The following is a 25,063-nucleotide window of genomic DNA, read 5'->3' on the forward strand; positions in this document are numbered from 1 at the left end:
ACGCAAGCTTTCCAACCAATGAAACAAGAATTCCACAAAAAATAATCATAGTTGGAATATGTATGCGCGCATGAAGCATTTATCATGGGGAAAAAATGCTTCTAAGCACGGACAAAACCCTCCCCATCGCTTCTATAAACTTAACTAATTTCTCAAACCAATAGTTGACAATTCATTGGAACATATGCTGCCAGAGCCATTGTTCTCCCATAATCGGGACATTACGTGTTAAGTAAAACTAATATCAATGAAACATATTCATTTATTAAAATTATAATTTCAGAATACACCATATGTACTAGGGGAGGGGGAAAAAAATCAAAAGAAGATAATAACACAAATTTCAGATATCACCACCATCATCACCAGTCTTTCTCTTTTTATAGACTCAGCTGCCTGCTTAGCTGGTTCCCCATTTCAGTTGTGAATCTTAATGGCCTTTTCTAGGTAGTTGTAACGTGCTCGTTTGGGAGTCTTATTCACATGATCAAGACCAAGCCAGGGTCTTGCTTGCATTCCCATACCTTGAGGAAAAAGATGCAAAATAATTCAATTTTCTACATTTCGCTGAAACCAAAACCAACAAAACATATGACAAGTAAATAAAAATATATTCTAAATATTTCATATTTTCATTTAACTTCTGTCTTTAGTGATTTTTGGCAGATTCAGAGTTATCAAACCACACATGTGACCCACAGCCTCAATTTGGTTGGGATGAATGGGTCTTTGTTTTTTTTTTGAATGGGTCCTTTTATAAGGGTGAATCGGTATTGTGTTGGGATGAATGGGTCTTGAGTTTGGGTGAATGGGTCTTCGAGTTAAGGTGAATTGGTCTTTGTGCTGAGGTGAATTGGTATTGTGTCAAGGTAAATTGATCTTAATTGCTTGCATCATCATTCCCCCCCCCCCTCCCTTTTCCCTTTTGAATTTGTAAATTTATGATACTCATTTCACTCTGGGAATATGGAAAGGGATGACATGGATTGTGAAATAATTCTCCCTAAGTACACATGTTGAGCGAACTTTTCATTGGGTGTTCCGGTTCTATTTGTATTGTTCATATATTTCAAGGCGGAGAATTAGGGAAAGTTGCAATAAATTAAAATTGTCAACATGAATGCCAAGCTCAGACAAGTTCGTCCTGATTAGCCGGGTACCTATTCCTCATTAGAGAAGTAAATTATTTAGAGAAAATTCAGTTCCCATAAATTTTGTCCTAACTTGCAAGGTTTCCTCATTGGAGAGGTTTCAGATTTCGAGGTCCCACTGTATTGTAAAAGAACTCACTACCTCCTGACTACAAAGCAAAGAGCACAATGCTGAGCCACTTGGAAGAACTGTTCCTACAATTCTTTTTGGCACTTATCTCCTCAAATTTTGGATCATTTGTCATTATTCTATCCAATGATGACACTGATAAAAATAGTTCCTTTCCCTAGTTTTCCAAATAAGCTAAATGTCATCGTCACAGCCTCATGTGCCTGTTTTATCAGTAATGGTGGGAGGCCTAGATACAGCATAAATATATTAATGACAACAGGTTTTAATTTGAATCTTCGCTTTGGAAGGGTGACAAAAACATTGTTGTTTGTTTGTTTTTAAGGGTTTTACGGCGCTTGCAATACATTTAGGTCATATCGGCGTCAGTAAAAAGGAAGAAAATTGAAAAGTAAAAACATACTGGATGTACAATTAAAGGGACTTGAGGAACAAGTAGGACAAGGGGAATGGTACAAATGGGGAACAGATGTAGATTCCAAAAGCACACTATCAGTGTACTTAGTTTGAGGTCACCTATAAGTCTCACCCAGACACCGGCACAAGTCCCCACTAAGAGGAATACACTCAAATGTTTATAAATCATATGTTAAGAATAAACCAAAATAACTACATAACAGAGAGATGATGTACAAGGAAAAAAAATATCATCTCCTAAAAATAATGATACATTGGACTGTTTCCTTCTTAACCAGGGTATCCGACTAGGGCCAGGACAAAACCAAGTAATCTCATTCCAAGACAAAGACAGAAAGCAAGTTGGAAAACAGATATAAGGGGATAGAAGACACTGTATGTACCTCCCTGCCCACTATGGTGAGGTCAGGAACCCCACCCAGGACGAAAACATTAAAACTTGTCTCAACTTACCAGTCTGAACTGGATGAGGCATAAACTTTTTGAGCTCTACTTTGACATCCTGGGCATCTTCAGGGATGTATTCTAGTCTACCCATCACTACAATAGCAAATTTGAACTGAAAAAATAATAATGATATGCCATGACTCAAAATGCAGCAGCTGTCAATTATGAAAAGTCAGTTAACATGGCAAAATATTATGAAATCATATATCACCAATCCCCACCTAGCCCTCGGTCAATGAAGAATAAAATGAATGAATAAATTTACAAACGAAAAAATTAGTTACGATGGTGAGGCCTATATTGCTCTACATAAAATGCAGTAACTCCTGAAAGTCATGTGAGCAAAAGTCAACAGACTGATAAGATAAACCAAATCTTGAACAAAAGGCAAATTGTCTGTGTATTTGTAGCCAAGTATGGGGTAAATCTCCTTTTTTAGTTACCATTTAAATCTGGAATCCACTCTACTACACATGAAGTAATGGGGGCAGATACATTTTGAAGGCCATATATACACACAAGAAATAATAAAAAATGATATATCCTTAGTTACATGTCAAAAACACACATTGGGCAGGCCCAGTTAGTGAGTATTTCTCACAATATTTTGACAGACTGATAAAGGAATTATCTCAAAATCCTAAGCATTTTTTCTCTCAATCTGTTGAAATTTTGAGTGATGATCAGGATCTGTGGGCTGTTTACTTTGGGTGATAGGCGAGCACAAGGTGGCTATGGGCCTAGGTTCACGGTCAGTGGTTGATTTCTGTTCAGGGCCAAAATATACTTTATTTTAAATTTTCGAGTAATGTTTATTTGACAAGTTTTACTAAAATATATGATAACTGACGTGATTTTAAAAAGTGTGTGCACGGTATGCTGAATGAAGAACTGAAGGCTCATACTATGAGATAATAGTTAAAAAGCCGTCCATGCCATTAGCTTGACAGGCATAGCAACAAGAGGTCACAAAGGAACCATCAATTACCTTTTCAAATTCTTTCTCTGGTATATCCAGTCTTTTTAATATTCTTTCTTTGACATCAGCAAACGGCTCATTCTGGGTGGAGGAAATAAGTATTAAAAAGAAATGAATTCAGACAGCATCCCAAATTAATGGTTTGTTGTTTGTTTTTAAGGATTTTACAGTGCTTGAAACACATTAAGGTCATATCAGCGTTACTAAAAAGGAAGAAAATGGGATAGTAAAAAGTTCTAGAATTACAATTAAGGCACCCAAGAAAAGGTAAGACAAAGGGGAACTGGTTCAAATAGGGAACAGATGTAGATTCCAAGAGCACACTTTCAGTGTACTTACTTTAAGATCACCTAAAAGTCTTATCCAGACACAAGAACAGGTCCCCACTAAGAGGAATACCCTAAAATGTTTACAAATCATACATAATACGTAAACAAAACATAATACCGTACAGAACAGAGAGATGATTTACAAGACAAAAAATATCATCTCCCAAAACTCTTAACTATACATTTGACTGTTTCCCTCCCAGCCAGGGCCTGGACAAAACCAAGTAATCTCATTCCAAGACAAAGACAGAAAGCATGATGGAAAACAGATATAGGGGGATAGAAGACACAGTAAGTGCCTCCCTGCCCAGTATGGTAGGCAAGGAACCCCACCCAGAAATTAATGGTTTTATTGTACAATGGCAAATTAATTAAATGTATGAAAATAAAAGCGTTTTTAAAATTTTTAATTTTTAAATTCATTTCAGTTATAAACATAAGAGTGAAGTTCAATTGACACCAGGCAATGTACGTATTTTAATAATGATGGAAACGAGAAAAGTTTATATATCATGATTTATTTTACATATGATAAAATTACCTCTTTAATCTTGAGAAGAAAGGGTATTCCAAATGTCTGGTACATTTCCTGTGAATGGAACGTAAAGTAAGAATGTTCAATCTACATAAACTTCAATTATGTGAAATGTTATTAAAAATCTTAAGTAAAGAATACTTTCAATACTTCTATTAATGTCATGCAAAAGCAACAAATAAAATTACTGAAACAACTGAGTAGGTATAGATGTGATGGGTCAGAAATATAGAATCTAGGATTAGAAATGAAATCTAAGTATTTCCAATCAATCATGTCTTAACTTCATGAAATGATTTATTCAGTTTGTTGGCTTATTCAAATCTATTAAGTTGCCGGAGTTCATCATCACTAAAATGCTTCTTGTTTCTGGCATAATCAAAGTCTTTATTAAGAAAGGGTTATGACTAGAAAATAAAATGCAAAATGTTTAAAACCTAAAAAAAAATAATACCAACCTAAACCAACATCATCAAATAACTCCATCCTTTCTTTATGAATTCTCCATGCTATGACATAGCGTGTATACAAAATAAAATAAAAAAAGCTCTGCCTTGACATGTGAATATTCTTACAATATCAAAGATAAATTTTGACCGTGTCTGAACTTGTTTTAATCATTTTTATTACATTTAAATACATGAGAATTTAAGAAATCCTCCTGATACAATTTAAAACATTTATATATTTTGTTATTCATTCCTCGTGATGCCCTTACCTTTTGGAAATGAGCGACTGGTATGAGCAACTCATCAGACTTGAGTTTGACCTCATCCGGTGGTATCTCCTCGATGCGATATGTTTTGGTGCCTCCGACCACCAAGTGGTCTAGTGCCAAATCTTCCCTTTGAACTGTTAAAATCTTATAGCTAATTATTTCCAGTAGCCTGCAGACAATATGATAAAGATAAAGCCAGAGTCAAAAAAGTTGAAATCAACTAAGACTTTTATATATTGACAAAACTTTCATACACTCACCCTTCCAGTTAACAAAAGCTTATCAAATAACGAATAAACACCACTGCACTTATCACTTTTGTTGTCACATTATAATTATAATGCAAAGGCAAATAGATGTAATAGGATGGTCCAAACATGAGAGACAAATCCAGTCAGATTTTGACCAGTTGATTCATTAACGATTTTGTTGTTAAAGGGAACAAGCAGATAAGCAGGTAAATGATACATTTATAGCGGGGTAAAAACTAGTAGTGGTATCTCCTCAATAGTTTTTTTTTTTTTTTTAAAGTAGGTGCGTTACACACTCAAATATCATACACGAGTATTCTAGGAATTGCGGTGGTTTCGGTATCGTTGGACTCGCTCAATACACATACTACTCTCCTCATCTTGGATCAATTCCGTTTGAGTAGATAAGGTTTTCCTTCCAGCACATCAAATTGTAATTTTTGGAGAATAAGCATTGCTATTCAAATATGACCTTTAACAATATTTCTTCAACATTGCTACTCAGTGACTACATTTAAAACCAACATTAAAAATCAATTAATTCATTTCTTAATTCACTAAATCCTTTTAGTCTCATAAACTGAATTTCTCTTTACACTTTGATCAAAAAATCATATTTAATATCTCTCACTCTTGATTTCATTATAAGACCATTTAAACAAATTTTGACCGACAACATTGGGGGAAAGGAATCTTTATCGTTCTTTTTTTTTACCCATCAGAATTAATGCATTCCAACACTTTCTATTAACTTCAGAAAAATGTAGGTGAACTAAATCATCAAACATGTAAAAAAAAAACTAGAACTAATTGATGATTTTAGGTAAAATATGAAGATAAAAAAATACAATAAAATAAACGCACAAGATTTTTTTAGTTTTTATTGTTTACAAGTCAAGATAATAAAGTTGAAAAGTGAAAATTTGGTGTGAAAGTGTAAAGAATGGATATGGTGTCTATTTACCTCAATTTACCAGATCCAGTGTCAGCCAATTCTACTTGTTTCTTGGCCTCGTCTAACAGATCTTGTACAGAACCATTTTTATTAGGATACAAAACTAATTCTCTCTGTAAGAAAATGAGTTTTAAAAATATCTTTAGAGTACAAACCGGGTAATACTTTAAGTAGCACCGACATAATGTAAACATCAATTTATTTAAAGCCATTATTAGTCTTGAATTCTAAAATGTTAAAAAGAAAGTAATAAAAGTGATAATGATTACTTGGAAATTATCACTTGCGATTTTTGGAACTCATTGTATTTAAGAGACAATAACAATGGATAATTATTCTGGAAACAAGCCCCACTTTCATTTTACCTGAAAACCTTTAAATTGCAGATAATTCCTACATACATTCGTTTCTATTCCTCTAGGTAAATAGTCACTATCAAAATGGCAAATATTCTCATATATTCAGAAGGCAAAAATTATTGAAAGGGGGGGGGGGTTGAATAAGAAGAAGAAAAAAAAAAAAGAGAGAGGAGAGAGAGGAGAGAGAGAGAGGAGAGAGAGAGAGGAGAGGAGGAGAGAGAGAGAGAGAGAGGAGAGAGAGAGAGAGAGAGAGAGAGAGAGAGAGAGAGAGAGAAGGGGGAGGGAGGGTGGGATAAATTGGGAGTAATTAAACGTCTCACCTCATCTTTCATATTGCCATTGAGCCAAAAGACCTTGAACTGTTTCTTGTTTTCTAGTTCGTTGATTTTCATGTCAAGCTGTAACACAATTCACATGATAATTTTTTATAAGGCATTGTTTTTTCTTCTTTCATTCTAAATTAGATGGACAATATTATTTTTAACTCATAAAAAAATGAATATCATTAGTTTCCCTTGATACAAAAGGATAAAGTAAAAATGATGGTCAACTCCATTTTTAACTAATCACTGTTCTGCAAACAATCAGAAAGTTTAAAGGCAAGTTTGTTCTTTTCTTCTTTTTTTTTTCTTTAAAGAAAAAATAATAATAAAATTTAGTTCACCAACTTATATTGAAGAACAACAACGTATTCATATAGTTGAAGAAATGAACCATTGACAGGATGATACACTATACAAAAAATAAAATTTCTATTATGTGGTCTAGTGGTATGACACTTGCTTTCGGATCGGAAGGTCCTGGGTTCGAGCCTCGCGCTCGGCGCATAGTTGAGTCCTTGGAAAAGGCTCTTTACTCACATTCATTCGCTGTACTCATGTGTAAAATGCGTACCTGGTCTTTAACATTATTGTCTTTGTCCGAAAAATTGTAATATCGCCTAACAGGCGTCATGTCCCGTCCTACATGTTAAATGTTTCTGTTGACCAGGGACCCCTTGTAAAGTGCTTTGAGCACATTTAGTGGATATTGCGCTATATAAAGCTCATTCTTTTTTTTTCTTCATAAGTTTGAAAAAGGCCTAGAAGCCGTCTCCAGGTGCAAAATTGAAAAGAAATATAAAGAAAAGATAAGCTATACTAGCCTGTTGATAATATAGCTTTTTGGGTTGTCTAGGTTTGGAGAAAACCAGAAGATCCCTCAAATTTCCTTCGAAAGTGCACTTGACAGGGTTTCCTGGGCCATCTCTATACCTAGAACCAAGCAGGCAAAAAGGTAATGAATTTATTAATTAAAACGTGTAACATCAACAAATATTAATGAGATATATATCATAACAGTAAGGCTCCAAAACCACTCAACCAATTGTGACCAAATTTTGCATGGTATTTACAATAGACATGAAGATGGTTTGCGTCTGTTTTGAGAATGAGTAGACATGATGATGATTTAATCGAAAGGGTACATGTGTTATGTGTCAACCTTCCGGTTAGTGAGTATGACAATGAGGTTAGAGTACTTGCATTGAATCAATAGCAGTTAGGGGTTTCTCTCATTACTTTGAATACGATCAATTACTTAAAATCTAAAATTTATATCAACCGTTTTCCGCTCTTAACATTGGGAAAGAATTCTACAAGTGAGCAAAATAAATAAGATATCAAAAGCACAAATAAAATGGTCTGTGGAGTTCTCTTATGAAGTAAAAAAAATGTATTGAATTGTCTGTTAAAACAATAGAAATTGAGTTCAAATTTTATTCAACACTCGACTCATAAATATTAAGTTAATAGACATATCACCACGTTTCATTCAACAGACAGCTATGCTTGTTTTTCAATGTAACAAGAAAAAAAAACTGCCACAAAACATTTTCATAGACTCATGTGACAATTCAAGAAGGCCATTTTAAATTTCAATAAACCACAGTCACTAACAACATTTTATACCAGTGTGATTTAATCAAAGTAAAGTCAATAAAAATACTTGACAAAAACACTTTACGATTCTTCACAAATGTAAAATTACAATTTTCAAAATAGGTTTTACATCAACAAAAATATGAATGTACAAACAAAAAAAACAAACAACACAAATCCAATGAATCCTAAAAAAAAAACTCACCCTTGACATTTAAAAAATTGGAGTTTGTAAGGATCCGTCGAAAGATGACTAGCCACAGCGTGTGCCATTTGGTCATAGTTCATCTTCTGAGACAGATCTAGAGTGAAGCCGGGGTCGTTATTAACATTTTTATCACAGAAAGTAACCTCAACTTGGTAGAACAGATCCCTGTTGCATAAAAAAAAAAAAAATTAATTAATTAGATATCCAAAGGAAAAAAAAAAAAGAAAAAAATTCAATACCACGGTTCCCAATCCCCCGAAAAAATCAACTTTTAGATTAAAATCACCACTAAACTACACTGGGAGATACATTATTATAAAAACTCAGAAGAATGCAATTTTATCATCCAAGGGTTTGAAAACTGCTGGGTAGTCGGCTATGTATTATAAACCAGCATCTAATGTTTTTCCCCACATTATCATCTTTCATCATAACTAATTTCTTAAATTCAAACGTGTTTATGTTAAAGAGGAAGAATTGAGCTTTCAATACATGTAACATTTTGAAGATTTTGCATTTTAAGAGAGATCGATTTCTGACAAGTGTTGCACATCATCTACCAACTGCCATATTTGTAACCCGGTATTAGGGAAATGCACTTGTCACCGATTCTGTCCCTTAGTTTGGTCCAACACAATGAATACTATTATTAGGACAACTTAGGCCAACTCATGCACACAAGACACAACATTTAGACGGCAGTCCCCAGTGTTTCTGTACTCGAAATCTCTCATGTTGTCACCAATCAACACAAATTGAGTTAGGCAGCAAATGCATTTACTCAAATGACCGCCTACTTGGAACTCCCACCAAGAAACTCTCTCCAAACTCGAATGAGTTTAGATAAAAAAAAGAAGAAAAAAATTCTTGTTCATGCAGTCGCTTACCTAAATTCAATTCTATGAGAAAAGTCAATAAATGAGGAAACTAATTATAGATAGTAGGCACTTGGCTAAGAAGCTCACAACATTGCCATTCTGAAGTAGAACGGATCAACACACAAAACTTTGTGTAACTATGAACGTTTATAGTCTGGTTAATAGATTTAAGTGAGAATTACTCAAACATTGATGGCAAAAACAATACAACAAGGACCAGAGTGACGTCAACTTCATTCTATCTATAGCCACCTGAAATATTCCCTTGGAGTTGGCAAGGTGTATTGGGAGAAGTCTTCTTCATCCCTCTGAAAGACGATAATGTCACCATCCATCAGTTCGTCCAGGAGTTTCTCCATTGGCAAACTCAAATCTTCCAATCGCTCAATCATATTTGGTTTCACTTCCTAAATTGATACAAAAAAATTATTTTTTTTTTTAAAACTCCTACAAATCAATTTAAATATTTTTCAGTGTCTTTTTAAAAAAAATCTTCAATAAATTTTTTTTTAAATAGCATAAATAATAATAATAATAATAATAATAATAATAATAATAATATAATAATAATAATAATAATAAGTAATAATAATAATATAATAATAATAATAATAATAATAATATAATAATAATAATAATTTTAAAAAAAACAAAAAAAAAACAAATGAGAAGAAAAAACAAAGTAAGTTCAGATCTGTAAATGCTGGAAAACAGAATGAACTTTTTATACCACTCTCAATAACTTTAAAACCAGCATGACATTTAAAAATAGAGGCAAACAAAAGTAAGACTTCAAAGGAAATGCCAGTGGTGAATCCGAAAATCAAAAGTAGACTGTAAAAATGTAAAGACGACTTCTTTCAACCCTTGTTTCATTTATCACAATGTAACTATATCACAGTCGTTGTAGGGGCCTAAAAATGGCTTGCTTGCTCAACTCGCGTGAGAGAAGCTAGCTACCAAGTGCAAAGTTTGCATATTGACGATGCTTCACAGTGCAGGAAGATGGATGTTGGGTCACAACTCTAAAAATACAGCAGTTGTGGTGAAGAGTTCAGGTAACTTTTCATAAGCTTTTCACAGGACTGAAAAAAGTTGGTGGAGAGACAGTTGACAAATACTGGTGAGTCGGAATTCTGATTCTAGTTGGAGGATTTACAGGCCTGTGAGTTTTACTTTATTGTGGTTTTATTACAGCTTTACCAAACTAGTTTGGAATATGCCATTGAACTATTTATTATGATGTGAAAACAAGTTGGTTACCTCATATAAAAGCAATGGTGTGTTGACAGGGAAGCCAGCTTTTCTATTTAATTCTGGGACTAGTTCATCTGAAAGTTGACAAGAAATAAAGCTTTGCACAATGATATACATAAACAAATAAAAATAAAAGGCAAATAAAGCTAATTTGTTACGAACCTTAATATTTAAATCTAGTTTCATGTTTGGGTGGATTAGAAAATGAGAACTGAATTTTAAGTTATAAATCATAACATTTGAATGAAATCAAATCTGATTATTTGCTCAAACCTAAACAAAATTCAATTCTGATCATTGTCACTTTAAATCCAATTTTCAGGTTGACACAGATTGAGGCAGGGATGGGAATGTCCCTTATAGTCAATTCTGTTAAAGTAAATAAAAAAATGGAAACACATATCTGATGGTATGACCTTGTATTATCATGAATAGAATAGTTTACATTTTCAACGTTCTAGATTCCCCCATATCTGTTACCGAGTGAATGCCAAGCTATTGTTTTGTTTTGCCAGTTGTTTTTTACAGGTTTTATGGCACCAGTAAAAAGGGAGAAATTGCGATAGTCAAAAAATTCTAGAATTACAATTAAAGCATGCAAGATAAATTAAGACAGAGGGTTTTGATTCAAATAGGGATCAACTGCAGATTCCAAGAGCATAGCATCAACGTACTTAGTTTGAGATCAATTTTAAGTCTCATTCAGACGCCAGCACAGGAAAACACTAAGAGGAACACACTCAAGTATTTACAAGATAATTTCAAAACAAAAATATAATGATCAGTAAATAATTGAGAGATGACTTATAAGGAAAAATTATCACATCTTAAAACTAATGCTATGCATTTGACTGTTTCCCCTCAGCCAAAATCTCTGGCCAAGGGCCAAGACAAAACCAAGCAAGGGCCTGGACAAAACCAAGTAATTCCATTCCAAGACAAAGACAGACAGCAACTCGACAAAAAAAAATAAAAAAAGCATATTGGGGGATAGAAGACACACTAAGTGTCCTTCTGCCCACAATGGGAGGTCAAGAGACCCCACCCAGGCTAAGTTGTTGGTAATAGTGAATAGACAGATACTCAAAGACAGAAAATACATGTAAGCCATGTCTTCCTGAGATAGCATTAATAGTCAAGAACAAAAGTAAGATTGATGATGCGTAACTTATTTAATAATCTTTAAACAGAGGGAATCCAGAAAAAAAGCATATACTTTCCTATTCTCTTAACCCTTCTACCGCATTGGGGTCAACCGGAAATAACGACCAGTTCCCAGTACTTGCCTAGCAAGTTTGAATGACGTAGCTAAGATATAGCATCCCTTGGGTTTGATCGCGTCATTTCATACGCCAATAACTAGCTTCATACTCAACCCAAACAGCTTAAATAAACTGTTTGCTGATTGGATGAAACTAATAATATCAACCAATCAAACTTCGGCTTTTATTTGATAAAGAACACAATGGAATTTTTATCTGAATCAAGGTCGGGTCTGTGTTACGTTTTTACAACTGACACGCGTGTGACTCGGAAAAGGTGTGTTGTATTAAAACCACCGCCGCTGTATTGGGGTCGGAATGGTGTGTTATGTTTATACAACGGTCGAGGATCGGGGGTTAACTTCTTGATGAAATTAAAATATTCAAACTTACTTGCTTTAGAAGAGATGGGAACATACAAATGACCTGTGTATGAAATTGACTTAGTTCTTGGATCATACATCTTGAGGAAAAGCAAGACATCACCTGTGTGAGAGATTATAATAGAAAAATTTAGAAATAAGAAAAGAAACCAACGGTTAATTCAACAACAAGGTTGAAACAATCAATTGATAAGAAACCATCATTTAACTTTCTGATGCTCATCACAGATAATTTATAAAGAAATATTATGAAAAAGTTAATTTGCTGCCTAAAATTTAAAACAAAAACAAACTTCTATTAAGTTAGTCCTACACTGTTTAATGGGTGGGTTTTTCTTGCTGATTTTTTTTTTCAAATTCTATTCGGCTGATTACTCACTGTCTTTATCAAAGGGAGGCAATTCCTTCAAGGTACTTTCTGGTGGTAATGTCTCCACAAATATGATCCATGGATTTTCTTGTTCAGCTAGCTCCTGGACCTGGAATACATCATCAAAAGACTAAAAACAACATTTGTTTAAAAAGTAGATGTAGTAAATAATTTTTTAAAACAACACATAATAAACTATTGTGAGAAATAATTTATTATGTTTGTTTTTTTAAATGAAGGAAATACAATCCCTTATGATAATCATGTTGCATCACCATATGCCAACGCTAACCCATAAATAAGTTTTGGTATGAGCAAGATTTTGAAGCTGGAAGCCATAGTAATTGTAAAATGCACTTTTAAAAAAATTGGTTCCGCATTTTAGAAATGATTCAAATGTTTTAAACATTACATTATTAATTTATTCATAAGTAATAGTTGAAAAAAACAACAAACAAACCCAAAACCTAATGACTCAATATCTTCATAGGAGCTAAACTGGAAGATAAAATTCTTCCTCACCTGTTTGTTGTATTCAGCTTCCAGAATTGTCGGCCGAAAAGTTTGATTTTGACGGCAATGGAACGGCCATGGCCTTATTTGTTGCACTGGATATTTCTGGTTGAAAATATGGAAGAAGACATTATTTGGGTTAAATGCAGATGTGCAATAATTAAACAAAAGGTCAGTAATTTTCTACAAAAAAATCTGCAGTAAAAAATCCAAAAAAAATCTGTATCTACCAAAAATGTATAATTTCCGAACCTTTTCAGGTTGTCCAGTAAAAAAATCAAAGTAAAATTAGGCCTTGAAAAAAATTTAGCGAGCTACGAAATAAAAAATAATTAGATCCTGCTTTTCTATACAAATTATTACTTTGAAACGGTTTAGAATCAAAGTCAAGTTAAATTTGCTCAAATTCAAAAATGTTCATCTCAACGTTTAGGCTAACTGACAACCCCTCCTAAAAAGTGTATACAAGATGAGATCTGTATATAAGTTTGTAAATGGACACAAAATATTTATTAAATAACATACTCAAGTGAGAAATGCAGGAAGGAAATATAACTATTGCCTCAAAGCAAAGGGACATGGTATCAAAGCGCTTTACAAAGGGTCCCCACTTAATACGTAGGATGAGACATGACGCCCGTTTTCTGGCAGAGACATTGTTCAAGGCCAGGTATTCATTTTACACAAGAGTACAGTGAGGACTCCAACATGCGCTGCTCAGGGGGGTCTCGACCCTGGACCTTCTGATCCAAAAGGCGAGTGTCATGCCAGAATACCACATAGCTGCACATAGCATCATATCCTAAAGGCAGCAAGTAATTGTCCTGTTCATTTAATGCTACAGGAACAAGAATTAACTCCTATGGGCTTTATGGTTTTGGTGATGTCTTTTTTTTTTGTAAAGAAAAAAGAAAATAACAGATTTTAACTCTAAATAATTCATTAAATCCAACTCACCAAGTTCTCAGCGAGAACTTCCATAAATTCTGTGAGTGTTGATGTTTTCTTCACCTTGAAACTTCTGTTTTTTGCAGAGGAAAAATGGTAATGTATCAAATTAAAAGCACAATTAAGGCTTGCAACTGTTGAGTAAATATGAAACAATCATTCACAGACTCTTGCCAACGTTTCAGAGACAAATTCTGAATAAAAACTTAGGGCACATGAAGATGTGATGATGATAGTTGTGATGGTAATGAATGACGATTACAATGATGTCATGTCATGTTGTTGTTGATCATTTTTCTGATATTATAAAATCAAATTCAAAATCGGGGAATTAATTGTAAAATTTGGAAAATAGGGAATGAGAAGAAATATTAGGTCTTTCCCCAAATTATTGACCAATTATTGTATCCTAGAATCTTAAAATCTTCTCAAGTTCTAGTTTTGATCACTAAATTATCCTTTTACTACATTGATCGTAAATCTTATAAGATAAACAACTTACCTGTAGTTGACTTTTTCTATGTCAAAGAGATCATTCCCTTGATGTCCACAAAAGTTGTCTTCTGTTAGAACATGAACACTCATGTACAAGTGGGCTTCTGTCCTCTCCTTGCGTTTTAAGGTTTCCAACTTTCTGAAAATTAATAAGCATAAGATATCTCCATTGAGAGTTGGACCAATGAAAACAAAACGAAAGACGTTTAGTTTTTAGGGTTGATGGCGTCAAAAGAAAAGTCCTGGCCACAAAAAACTCCCCAAAAAACCAACAAATCTTGAGCTGTATTCAATAGTTCAACCAATGAAATAAGTTGTTGCCTTGAGCTCGACTAATGACAACTCACCAGAGACTATACAAACCTAAAAAATGACGTCAAACTATAAGCCTAGGAGGGTTCTTGTGTCAGGCTATGGGATATCGATGACTACGATCTAGCTCGGAAAGGAGATTGACAACACCAAGCTATACTAGTCCACTGAAAGGATACATTAAGAAAGACAGTTAACACAACACTTGACATGCCAGATTGGCCGTGCACCGATAGATAAACGACTGCGCTTAATGGCGGAATGTGGTGAGATGTGCATCCTGTGTATCCCCCCGACGATCATCAGATCACAGGATTGATGATGATAAAAACTTTCACTGACTAAAAATCTAAAGTACTAAAAAAAAAAAAGAAAAAAAAAGGACATAGAAAATCTTATGCTCACCTTTCTTCATTCAGACGATTTATTAAAGATTCAGGAATATCTTTTTCACTCACAGGCATCAGGATTTCATCTGATTAGAAAAGAACCAAAATTGATTAAAAACCACAACAGATACAGACTATGTCAGACAAAAAAAAGATAATTACTAATGTCTATATTTAAAAAAAAACATTTTGCCATATTTCAAGTTCATGAATTGATTCTATTTGTTACTTTGAGGGCTTCTAGTCTGGCATTTAGTGCAATCTTTACAGAACTAGCATGGTTTTGTTAAAGTTTAGTTTGGGACTGTGTTTGGGGCACTGGAGATACACCAAAGTCTCACCAGTAAAAATTACAATGCTCAAGTCAGAGTTTTGCTGGTCCAAAAGCCACTTAACGCATCTTTATTTTTTGCTACTCAAGTTTGGAAGATCCTGTTCAGTTTTCTTATTTATAATAGATCCATCCATGGAAAAAATGCCCCGTTTTAAAACGGTATAAAATTTTAGATTATATTACAAAACTAATATTTTCTGCTGGCGAGAAAATCAAGCCGCACCCTAATTTTTGACACTCGATTAACATTGTTTTGCATCAGTCAGATTCCCTTTGCAATAGTTTTAATAACCTTATATGTAGTTAAAAGAGACATATCTGGCCGGATTTTATAATTACTTTGTTGCAGAGATATTGGAAGACTAACCTCTTTTAAAGTCAAATAAATCAATGTCAAATTTAATTTTTGCTGTCCAAATCTAGATCTGTATTTGCCATTATATTCAAAATATAGGTCATTAAAAGTGTAAAATTTTCAACATGGACAACTAATCTTAACAAGAAATTGAAATTTGTAATTGCAACTCTTTCAAATTTTATGTATAACTTTTTTTTTGTTTAAGAATGTGAAAAGTCAATATTTTGTGACTGCCTTCATTTTCACGAGGTTTGTTATGTCTGGCTCACTAAATATCTAATTTAGTCATGATGTCCAACACAAAACTCATTTTGAAAATTAAAAATTCTTCACAATTAAGAAAATTTTAAAAAAGGAAACAAAAGTATACGTACTCAAATCACATTCACGTATATACACCAACATATAAGCATTTGTACAATGTCTGACGGACAGATCCTCATCTTGTCCGCCAAAGTTGTGGTCGATGGCTTCAGATTTTGTACAACGAGATACGACATCGTCATCAAACTTGCACCACTGAAAAAAATAAGTCAGAGAGAAACTTTCAAATGAAACAATAGATTTTGACAGGGAAATATAGCTTGTTGTTATTATCACATCAAATCAAAATGTATATGCAAGGCATGCTTGAAAGGTCTTGACCGCCTATCAGACATTTCCTATTGTATTGAATGCACTATACAGCAAAATGTGCGCAATTTATTTTTTCATTTTGTCACTAAATTTTTGTCCAACTGCTACTTCTTGTTTTAAAATTATCCTATTTGAAAGAACCCCTATCCAAAATGTCTGTCAAAGAAATCACAAAAAAGGAATTATGCATCAAACAACGGGTTGTAACTAATTTCCTTACAGAAGAAAGCCGGTTGTGGTATACAAAAGCTCTTTTCAATATAAAAAATAGAAAACATGTTTACAACATACCTTGCCATCACCCTTCGTATTGATATATACAACATAATGACCACCATGGTTATCCCCACTGTGGACAAGAACTGCATGCAATAAGTAGGACGCTGCATTCTTTTCTTTTTTCTGTAAAAATTCATCCAGAACCAATCTTTCTGGAAATTCAAACCTGGAATGAAATAAATGACCATAAAAGTAAACTAGAATTTAAAATATTTATTATTCCCAAATAAATATAGGCTGCAAAAAATGTATCCTTTGAGTTGAGTAATTACAGATGTGACAATTATAATCAACAATGTAATTTGACAATTAAAAAAAAATGATGAAAGATGCTTTTGTATAATTTAACATGCACAAAGGTCAAATAATGATAATTATTGCTTATAACATATGCTATCAGTGTAGGCACTCTAAGCCTTCCTAACAACAGCTGGGAGGAAATTTTGCATGTCCACCTCCAGTAAAAATAAGCAGATACAATTTTTGTGATGAAAAGTATAGTATAGTAATATGCGTAGCTTTACAGTGATGAGCAGAATCAGGGAATTCCATTTGAAAAAAGAGGAATAATTCCTGAATCCAGTCTTGTGGTGACAAAATGATCTATCTTTATTTTTCAAATAGGTCTACTTTATGAGATTTTATGAATCGGAAGTGAGAGACATAAAGAGAGAATAATAAATTGTCATACCTATCATTAATCTTTATATTTGCATCAGTGATGGGGTCATACATAAACCTCATTAAGTGTAGATGCAACACAGGTGGGAAGGAGACAAAGACTACACCCTTTTCAGATTCCTGTAGACCGTATTCTCCAGCATCATATTTGTTGTCTCCATCAAGAGTTTCTACAGTACAATATTCCTTGAAAGACTCAATGACTGAAAATAAAAAACACACACAAAAAATAATTTTTTAACATTAATTCGATACAGTCCGTGCCTGTTGTCAAATTATTCTTACACTGAATAGTAGGAAAGAAAAGACAGCAAGAACCAGCCTGTTCTACTCTCAAACTGTATTTGTATAGAATAAATAAATGTAAAAACATTATATTCTGACCAAATAATATGTGAGGACTAAGGAAATCTATCATATCAAAAATGGACAACATAATAACTTACCGTTTTTCTTCCCTTGCACATTTAGCTGTATGTCAAAGAACGTTTCCTCTCGCTTTGAATCATAATCCACATGTTTGCACTTGATATATGACTGAAAAAAAAAAGTTTAAAATTTACAAATTAAAAAAAAAAAAAAAAAAAAGAGTATACCTAATTATTCGAACAAATGAAGCTGAAAATAAACCACCCGGGTGAATACAATCATAACAAAATGCTTATTTTTACCAAGTCAGCCTTTAAAACAATAAATGTCAGGGGTGTCAGAGTGAAATTGTTGCAACCCCTGAACTTTTTCGAAATTCATACAAAGACACGCGAAAGCATGACGAGCCATTCACACCATATGACAAACCCATGGGAAAGAGTGAATAATGTGGAATATTCTAAAGGAACACTTCATTACTTTGATTCAAGTATATGGTTCGACACTTACCTGAAAGGTGAGAATTTTTGGAGAGATAGGTAGTGGTGTCTGATGGCTGAGACAAGTGGTAGTTGATGGCTGAGACAGGTGGTTGTTGATGGCTGAGACAGGTGGTAGTTGATTGTTGAGGCAAGTGGTAGTTGATGGCTAAGGCAGGTGGTAGTTGATTGTTGAGGCAAGTGGTAGTTGATTGTTGAGGCAGGTGGTAGTTGATTGTTGAGGCAAGTGGTTGTTGATGGCTAAGGCAGGTGGTAGTTGATTGTTGAGGCAAGTGGTAGTTGATTGTTGAGGCAGGTGGTAGTTGATTGTTGAGGCAAGTGGTTGTTGATGGCTAAGGCAGGTGGTAGTTGATTGTTGAGGCAGGTGGTAGTTGATTGTTGAGGCAAGTGGTAGTTGATTGTTGAGGCAGGTGGTAGTTGATGGTTTAGGCAGGTGGTAGTTGATTGTTGAGGCAGGTGGTAGTTGATGGCTAAGGCAGGTGGTAGTTGATGGTTTAGGCAGGTGGTAGTTGATTGTTGAGGCAAGTGGTAGTTGATTCTTGAGGCAAGTGGTAGTTGATTGTTGAGGCAGGTGGTAGTTGATGGTTTAGGCAGGTGGTAATTGATTGTTGAGGCAGGTGGTAGTTGATGGTTGAGGCAAGTGGTAGTTGATTGTTGAGGCAGGTGGTAGTTGATGGTTGAGGCAGGTTTGTAGTTGATGGCTAAGGCAGGTGGTAGTTGATTGTTGAGGCAGGTGGTAGTTGATGGCTAAGGCAGGTGGTAGTAACTGAGGCAGTTAATGGGATGGTAGCAACTAAAGTTGTTGAAAGGAGAGGGCTGTAGCAACTGATGCAGTTGAAAGATGAGGAGGTGTAACAATTGCTATAGTTGAAAATGGAAAGAGGGTGGTAGCAACTGATGCAGTTGATGTGGAGGGGTAATAACAAAGTAATAGATGCAGTTCAAAGGGTGGTATCAATAACAAAAATGATGCAGCTGATCTGAGGGTGGTAATAACAAAATAACTGATGCTGTTGATGGGGAGGTGGCAATAACAAAATAACTGATGCTGTTGATGGGGAGGTGGCAATAACAAAATAACTGATGCTATTGATGGGGAGGTGGTAATAACAAAATAACTGATGCTGTTGGTGGGGAGGTGGTAATAACAAAATAACTGATGCTGTTGGTGGGGAGGTGGTAATAACAAAATAACTGATGCTGTTGATGGGGAGGTGGTAATAACAAAATAACTGATGCTGTTGGTGGGGAGGTGGTAATAACAAAATAACTGATGCTGTTGATGGGGAGGTGGTAATAACAAAATAACTGATGCTGTTGGTGGGGAGGTGGTAATAACAAAATAACTGATGCTGTTGATGGGGAGGTGGTAATAACAAAATAACTGATGCTGTTGATGGGGAGGTGGTAATAACAATATAAAAGAAGCTGTTGAATGAATGGTGTTGGTGGGAACTGAGAGGTTAAGGGGGAATTGATGCAAGAATAAGACATTCATTATAGGTTGGACAATTTTCTTTTCTTTGCAAGGGGTTGACTGCATTTAGTCGTATGATGATCTAATTGGCGTTTCTTTGCAGTCACAATCAGGGCTCTCTTAACAACAGCAGAAGCGGTGGCTGTTGATGATGATTTTTTAACTCTCTCCATGGCTTCCTGCTTCATCTCCCGTCTGGCTTGATCGGCTTTTCTTTCCTTTTCATAGTTGCAAAATGCGGTTTTCATGTTCCGACAAAGAGACAGACTAACAGCATCAGTCAATGGCTTCTTTCTTTCAAAATAGGATAGAGCTGTCGCTTTATGTAAACGCAACTCATACTTTATGGTTTGTATAGCACTTAAGAATGGTATTGTTGTGCTTGCAGTTTGATTTGTAATTATTCTAGACATAACTGAAAATGTTGACTCAACTTGAGGTCCATGAAAAATGGAAAGCATAGCAGAAGCAACTTTTGTCAAATTAGGGTACTTCCTGACTAGGCTATCTTGAGTCCACCACCAATCCACTCTTCCTTCATCGTCGTTATAATCGGGCAACTTGTCGTCATTTACGTAAGCCCTCACCTCATCAAGACATGCATCACTGTTACTTTTAGACAAAATAAAGTGCGACATCCCAACCAACCTATCCAAGTTCTTTTTGACAGCAGTGTGATTTGTCAAACTGGGGTCAAGAGCTGACAAAGATGCCAAAGTTGGGCTGTTAAGAGGCAATTTTTTGAACATGGCCTTGGCTGCTGCTATATATCCCTGCAAAGCCTTTTCTCTAAAGGTTAATGATGCTTCCACAGATGGATGGCCTACAAATTCGGTAATTGAGAGGAGGGATTGCAGATTTATGTCTTCAACAGGTTGTTGGTTATATTTTCTGGTCTCATAAAGCATGCCAAGAATTTTTTAACAGCAGACATCTGGAAATCTGATAATTTATGAACCATGGGAGTGGTTATCTGAAAAAAACTGACATATTGCTTAAAGATGGGTAAAACAGACGTAAACAACTCCAACTGAAGCATGGTATCACTCGAGGTGTGAAAGATAGCCTTGATAATCCTATCTTTCCTTGTCCTGCCTTCAACCGTCATCCTCCTCCCTGTTAAATTCTCCAAAATCTCATGCACCTGCTTTCTTGCAGAACTAGATAGTTCATACTTCTTCAACAGGGATTTGATGACTGGGCGATAAGCCTTTTTATCAATTACATTCAGGAAAGAAAAGTAAAAAAGTTGATACGCATCAAACATCCTGACTGTTTCTAAAGCTCTGTAATAACTAGACAACCACCTAGTACCTGCATACATTTGAGGCACAGTGAAAGATACTTTCAAGATGTCACAAAGTTCTTTTAGGCTCGACTTGTGTTCACTACACCATTTAAAGTCAGTGTACAAGTCAGAAAATAGGCATTGTAATTTTCGCTCAAAGGGTGAACAAAAACTCTGGGCTATTATTTGCATATGGTGACAAGAATCACCATCAACATCTAATAAATGGGGTGCCTTTTCCTGACGAATTCGAGTTTCCACTCCTGAAATATGGCCTCTCATGACAGCACAGCTATCACTTAGGACAGAAACAAGGTTGTCCCATGGCAGTTCATTCCGATCAAAAACACAACAAATGGCTTCATAAATATTTGAAGATGTCGCCCTTAAAAGTTCCACCGATGCAAGATGATGAATCCTTACCTCCTTCTCTTTTGTGTAACTAACAAGAATTGACAACACCTTTTTATTATTTGTGCTGGTGGCCTCATCAATATTTAAAGAGAATGGTGTACTCTTCAAATCCTCGACAAGAGCCTCCTTAATCTTATAAGCAGCAGAAGACTTTCCAAGGCGAACACCAGACAAAGCCTGGAGATCTCGACTACACGCCTTAGCAAAGTCTACTAAGCCTGCAGCCATAGTCAAGGGCAACGAGTTTTCTGCCATGTATGCAACAATCATGGCCTCCATTGTGCTCACTCTATCTGAATAGGGGATTCGAGGCATGGGTACCTCACTACTAACACTTGGACTTGGATCCTGATTCCCAGTAGTTTCCTCTATCACTGAAGACGGTTTCTGCAATTGGGTTTTGCAAAAATAGGGAAAAGTTTCTTTGCTGAGGAGGCCATAGCAAAACTTCCCAATCCGTAGTTGGACTGTCTCAACTTTATGTTCTTTACATGTGTCTCTGTTTTTACATGTTCTTTTAAAGTACTAAGCCCCTTGCCACTGTATGACAACAGGGAATTGCACCACTCGCATCTTGCCTTTCCACTCAAATTAATCTTCCCAATGCTGTCTCCTATCTTTACAACACCCACCATCTCCACACTAACCTGTTGATCCAGCCAAGAAAATTTCCATTTGTTTTTGCACGTTTTGTCGATCTCCTGAATTAAGGCTTCCTCGCCCTTTTTCAGAAATTCGAATACCATTTTATTTTAATGACGGTAAACGTTGCTACACACACAAAAAAGGAAAGAGTTGTAATTCACAAAATAATTCAGAAAAACAAGTACACGCTTCTTTAAAATCCAAGAGTCCACGCTTCCACAACAGAAAATTAAACAGAATAAACCTCGATGATCAATGTACGCTTTATTTATAAAGCCCGAATTTCGTTTTTCGTTACTCCGGAAGTTAATGTTTTGGATCTACTTTTTCTTTGTCATTAGATTCCAAAAAGTTATCCCCATGGATAGCAACGAAACGAAATAAAAGCAGATATCCGCGAAGCGCGGAACATCGAAATTGGCGGCCAACCGCGAAAAATCGAAAATGGCGGCCAACCTCTGAAAATCAAAAACGCAGCCAACCGCGGAAAATCGGAAACGCGGTCAACCGCGGAAAATCGAAAATGCGGCCAACCGCGGAAAATCGCGGATCCGCGGAATTCTGACACCCCTGAAATGTCAAGAAAATAAAAATCAAAACTTACCAACATTTTACCCTCAAACAATTTTGGGATGCTCCCTTCTACACATGTGCCCTTCATTTTACTTTCCATGTTGTCCACAAGCTGTAGGATACAGATTGAAGGGGGGGGGGGGGGGGGGGGGGAGGAAGGCATTAATTGGGACTAAAGGAGCTTATTAAATATTTGCATCTTAAGAGCTCAACAAATCCAGGGCAGATTTACAATTGACAAGTCTTCATAGGTACTGTAAATAATAGAGCCATGTGATTGTATAAAACTGAATCACCAGGCGGAATCAAAGTCCAGAACCTTCTTTTTCAAGCAGAGATTAAGAGAAAAAAAAAAAAAAAAAAAAAAATCCCTAAACAAACAGCACTTAAGAGTGGAAAATTGATTGTGAAAAACAAGATCAGCAATACCTTTTCATGGAAAAGTGAAAAGATGAACTTGTCAATTTTTCTTTTGGGTGGTCTTTCTAATTACTGGAGTGACCCTGTACACAAAATTGGTGTGAGCCCCACCTCAAATAAGTGCATGAGTGAATTCAGACAAAAAAATAATAATATATTATGACTCAAAATACAGAAATTATCCCTTGATACTATAATCTTCTAACTTACCACTCTGCATAATTCTTGTACATCATGCTGCATGAAAGAATCTAAAGTTTCCCACCTGAAGAAAAAACAGAAAATAATCCATTATAACAAAATGAGAACAAAAAATAACAAGTATAATACGATTTTAATTTATCTGAATTTGCAAAACTAGTATTGATACATTTCGTTAAGGGAACTATTCCCCATATTTAACTTTTAAAATCAGCCCAATAAGGCTATGTTCCATTTAAAAAATCATAATTTCTAGTTTTAAAAACGTGAGTGTTTATTAATAAGTAATGGCAAAAATCAATGTAATACATTATATTTGACTGAGAAAGAGATATATTTATATACCATAAAATCCATAATTTTTGAGAGATCGAAATTGAATCTTTAAGAAATTCACTTCGTTTTAACTAGTTCGAAATCTTCACATTTTAACATGTAACAGGGAGCCAGAGACCAAAAACAAAAAAAAATATTTTATTAGTTAAAAAGAGTTAGAAAGATGAAAGCGAAAGATTCCTGCACCAAACTACCCTTGGTTTCAACATGTGTAACAACAAAAAACCATGTCCTGAAAAAAATTAACTAAAAATGCAGCCAAAGCTATATTTTAATCCTCACCCAAATGATCTTGTTAGTTTTTTAGTTCCAACAGGTTTATCTGAGAATTGTAACTCATAAAAGACCCTCTGAAGTGCCAAAGGAACACTACGGGCATTGTCATCACTTTCAGTTGGCATCAAATAAACAGCCTATGAATAAATAAATTATACAAAAAATTTGAAACAATTACTTATAATTATTAAATCTACCTATTTAAAAATTACACAATATAGTATACCAACTGTAGACAGGTCTGTCACAGGTGACAAACATAAAATTTGTATTTTCTTTGGAAAAAAATAAATAAATAAAAATTAAAAAAAAAAAAAAGATAGATTTTTAAATTTCAACTTGAGATGCAAAAGCTTGTTTTAGATATCATTGCTTTTAAAATGCTTTAGAACAGATATACTTTTTACAAGTCTCTGAGTGACTAATTACTTGATAATGATCATTTAAACACAAATAAAGGGGCTTTCCTTCATCGATTAAAATTTTTTAACAATAATATTCCAAACATGAAAAAATCCAAGTAAACACCCAATTCGCAAGTTATCCATTTCCTCTTACCTTGCGAAGTTTGTTTGTGAAGAATAGAGTTTGCAACAATGAGTTCATATAGCAGGTGGCACCTTGATTTTTTAGGCCAACATAACCAGTATGTTTCTTAGAGTCCCAGCTGAAAACAAATAAAAAACAAAGGAAAATCATCACTAAACGAATCAACTGTCTTCAAAATATATCAGATTGCAATTCGTTTAGAAGCAACTATTATTTGTATTTCAAAAATCAAATAATAAAACAAATTTAAAATTTAAAAAAACACATTTTTAGAGACATTCTTATTGAAACCACATTGCCCATATGAAGAGAACAATAATAATGACAACAATGATATACAACACTAAATATATAAAGTGAACCTCAAAGCCCCAAAACACGCTACCAAATTTACAACTAAACCTTTTTACATAAAGGTAAAAGGAAAATGTTTAAATTTATTGGTCTCAATGCTCCCTTCATAAAAACTTTCCCAATCAAAAACAAGCCTAGCTGTCCCAAATTAGGTTTGGTGTGAAAACA

The 25,063-nt window shown here is 34.7% G+C and overlaps 1 protein-coding gene across 2 annotated transcripts in view; it reads right to left on the reverse strand.

The window, feature by feature from the left end:
• Positions 1-377: 377 nt before the first annotated feature.
• LOC144973543 (ubiquitin carboxyl-terminal hydrolase 7-like) overlaps positions 378-25,063 on the reverse strand; it is a 40,996-nt gene continuing 16,310 nt past the window's right edge. For both annotated transcript variants that reach the window (XM_078916091.1, XM_078916092.1), the window contains exons 7-31: positions 24,551-24,659; positions 23,999-24,129; positions 23,390-23,444; positions 22,791-22,871; positions 17,940-18,030; positions 17,504-17,696; positions 16,825-16,978; positions 16,272-16,416; positions 15,222-15,291; positions 14,512-14,643; positions 14,019-14,082; positions 13,071-13,166; positions 12,558-12,657; positions 12,189-12,281; positions 10,540-10,607; positions 9,529-9,683; positions 8,396-8,563; positions 7,416-7,524; positions 6,592-6,669; positions 5,922-6,025; positions 4,707-4,875; positions 3,995-4,042; positions 3,134-3,205; positions 2,152-2,257; positions 378-524 (exon numbers count right to left, since the gene is read on the reverse strand). In XM_078916091.1, coding sequence (XP_078772217.1) covers positions 418-524; positions 2,152-2,257; positions 3,134-3,205; positions 3,995-4,042; positions 4,707-4,875; positions 5,922-6,025; positions 6,592-6,669; positions 7,416-7,524; positions 8,396-8,563; positions 9,529-9,683; positions 10,540-10,607; positions 12,189-12,281; positions 12,558-12,657; positions 13,071-13,166; positions 14,019-14,082; positions 14,512-14,643; positions 15,222-15,291; positions 16,272-16,416; positions 16,825-16,978; positions 17,504-17,696; positions 17,940-18,030; positions 22,791-22,871; positions 23,390-23,444; positions 23,999-24,129; positions 24,551-24,659 — 2,698 coding nt within the window. In that variant the 3' untranslated portion in view covers positions 378-417. The remainder of the gene's footprint in view (positions 525-2,151; positions 2,258-3,133; positions 3,206-3,994; positions 4,043-4,706; positions 4,876-5,921; positions 6,026-6,591; positions 6,670-7,415; positions 7,525-8,395; positions 8,564-9,528; positions 9,684-10,539; positions 10,608-12,188; positions 12,282-12,557; positions 12,658-13,070; positions 13,167-14,018; positions 14,083-14,511; positions 14,644-15,221; positions 15,292-16,271; positions 16,417-16,824; positions 16,979-17,503; positions 17,697-17,939; positions 18,031-22,790; positions 22,872-23,389; positions 23,445-23,998; positions 24,130-24,550; positions 24,660-25,063) is intronic.

This window comes from Berghia stephanieae, chromosome 5 (assembly GCF_034508935.2).
Source record: "Berghia stephanieae isolate SIO BIC M18660-M18661 chromosome 5, UCSD_Bste_1.3, whole genome shotgun sequence".
Taxonomy (NCBI): Eukaryota; Metazoa; Mollusca; class Gastropoda; order Nudibranchia; family Aeolidiidae; genus Berghia; species Berghia stephanieae.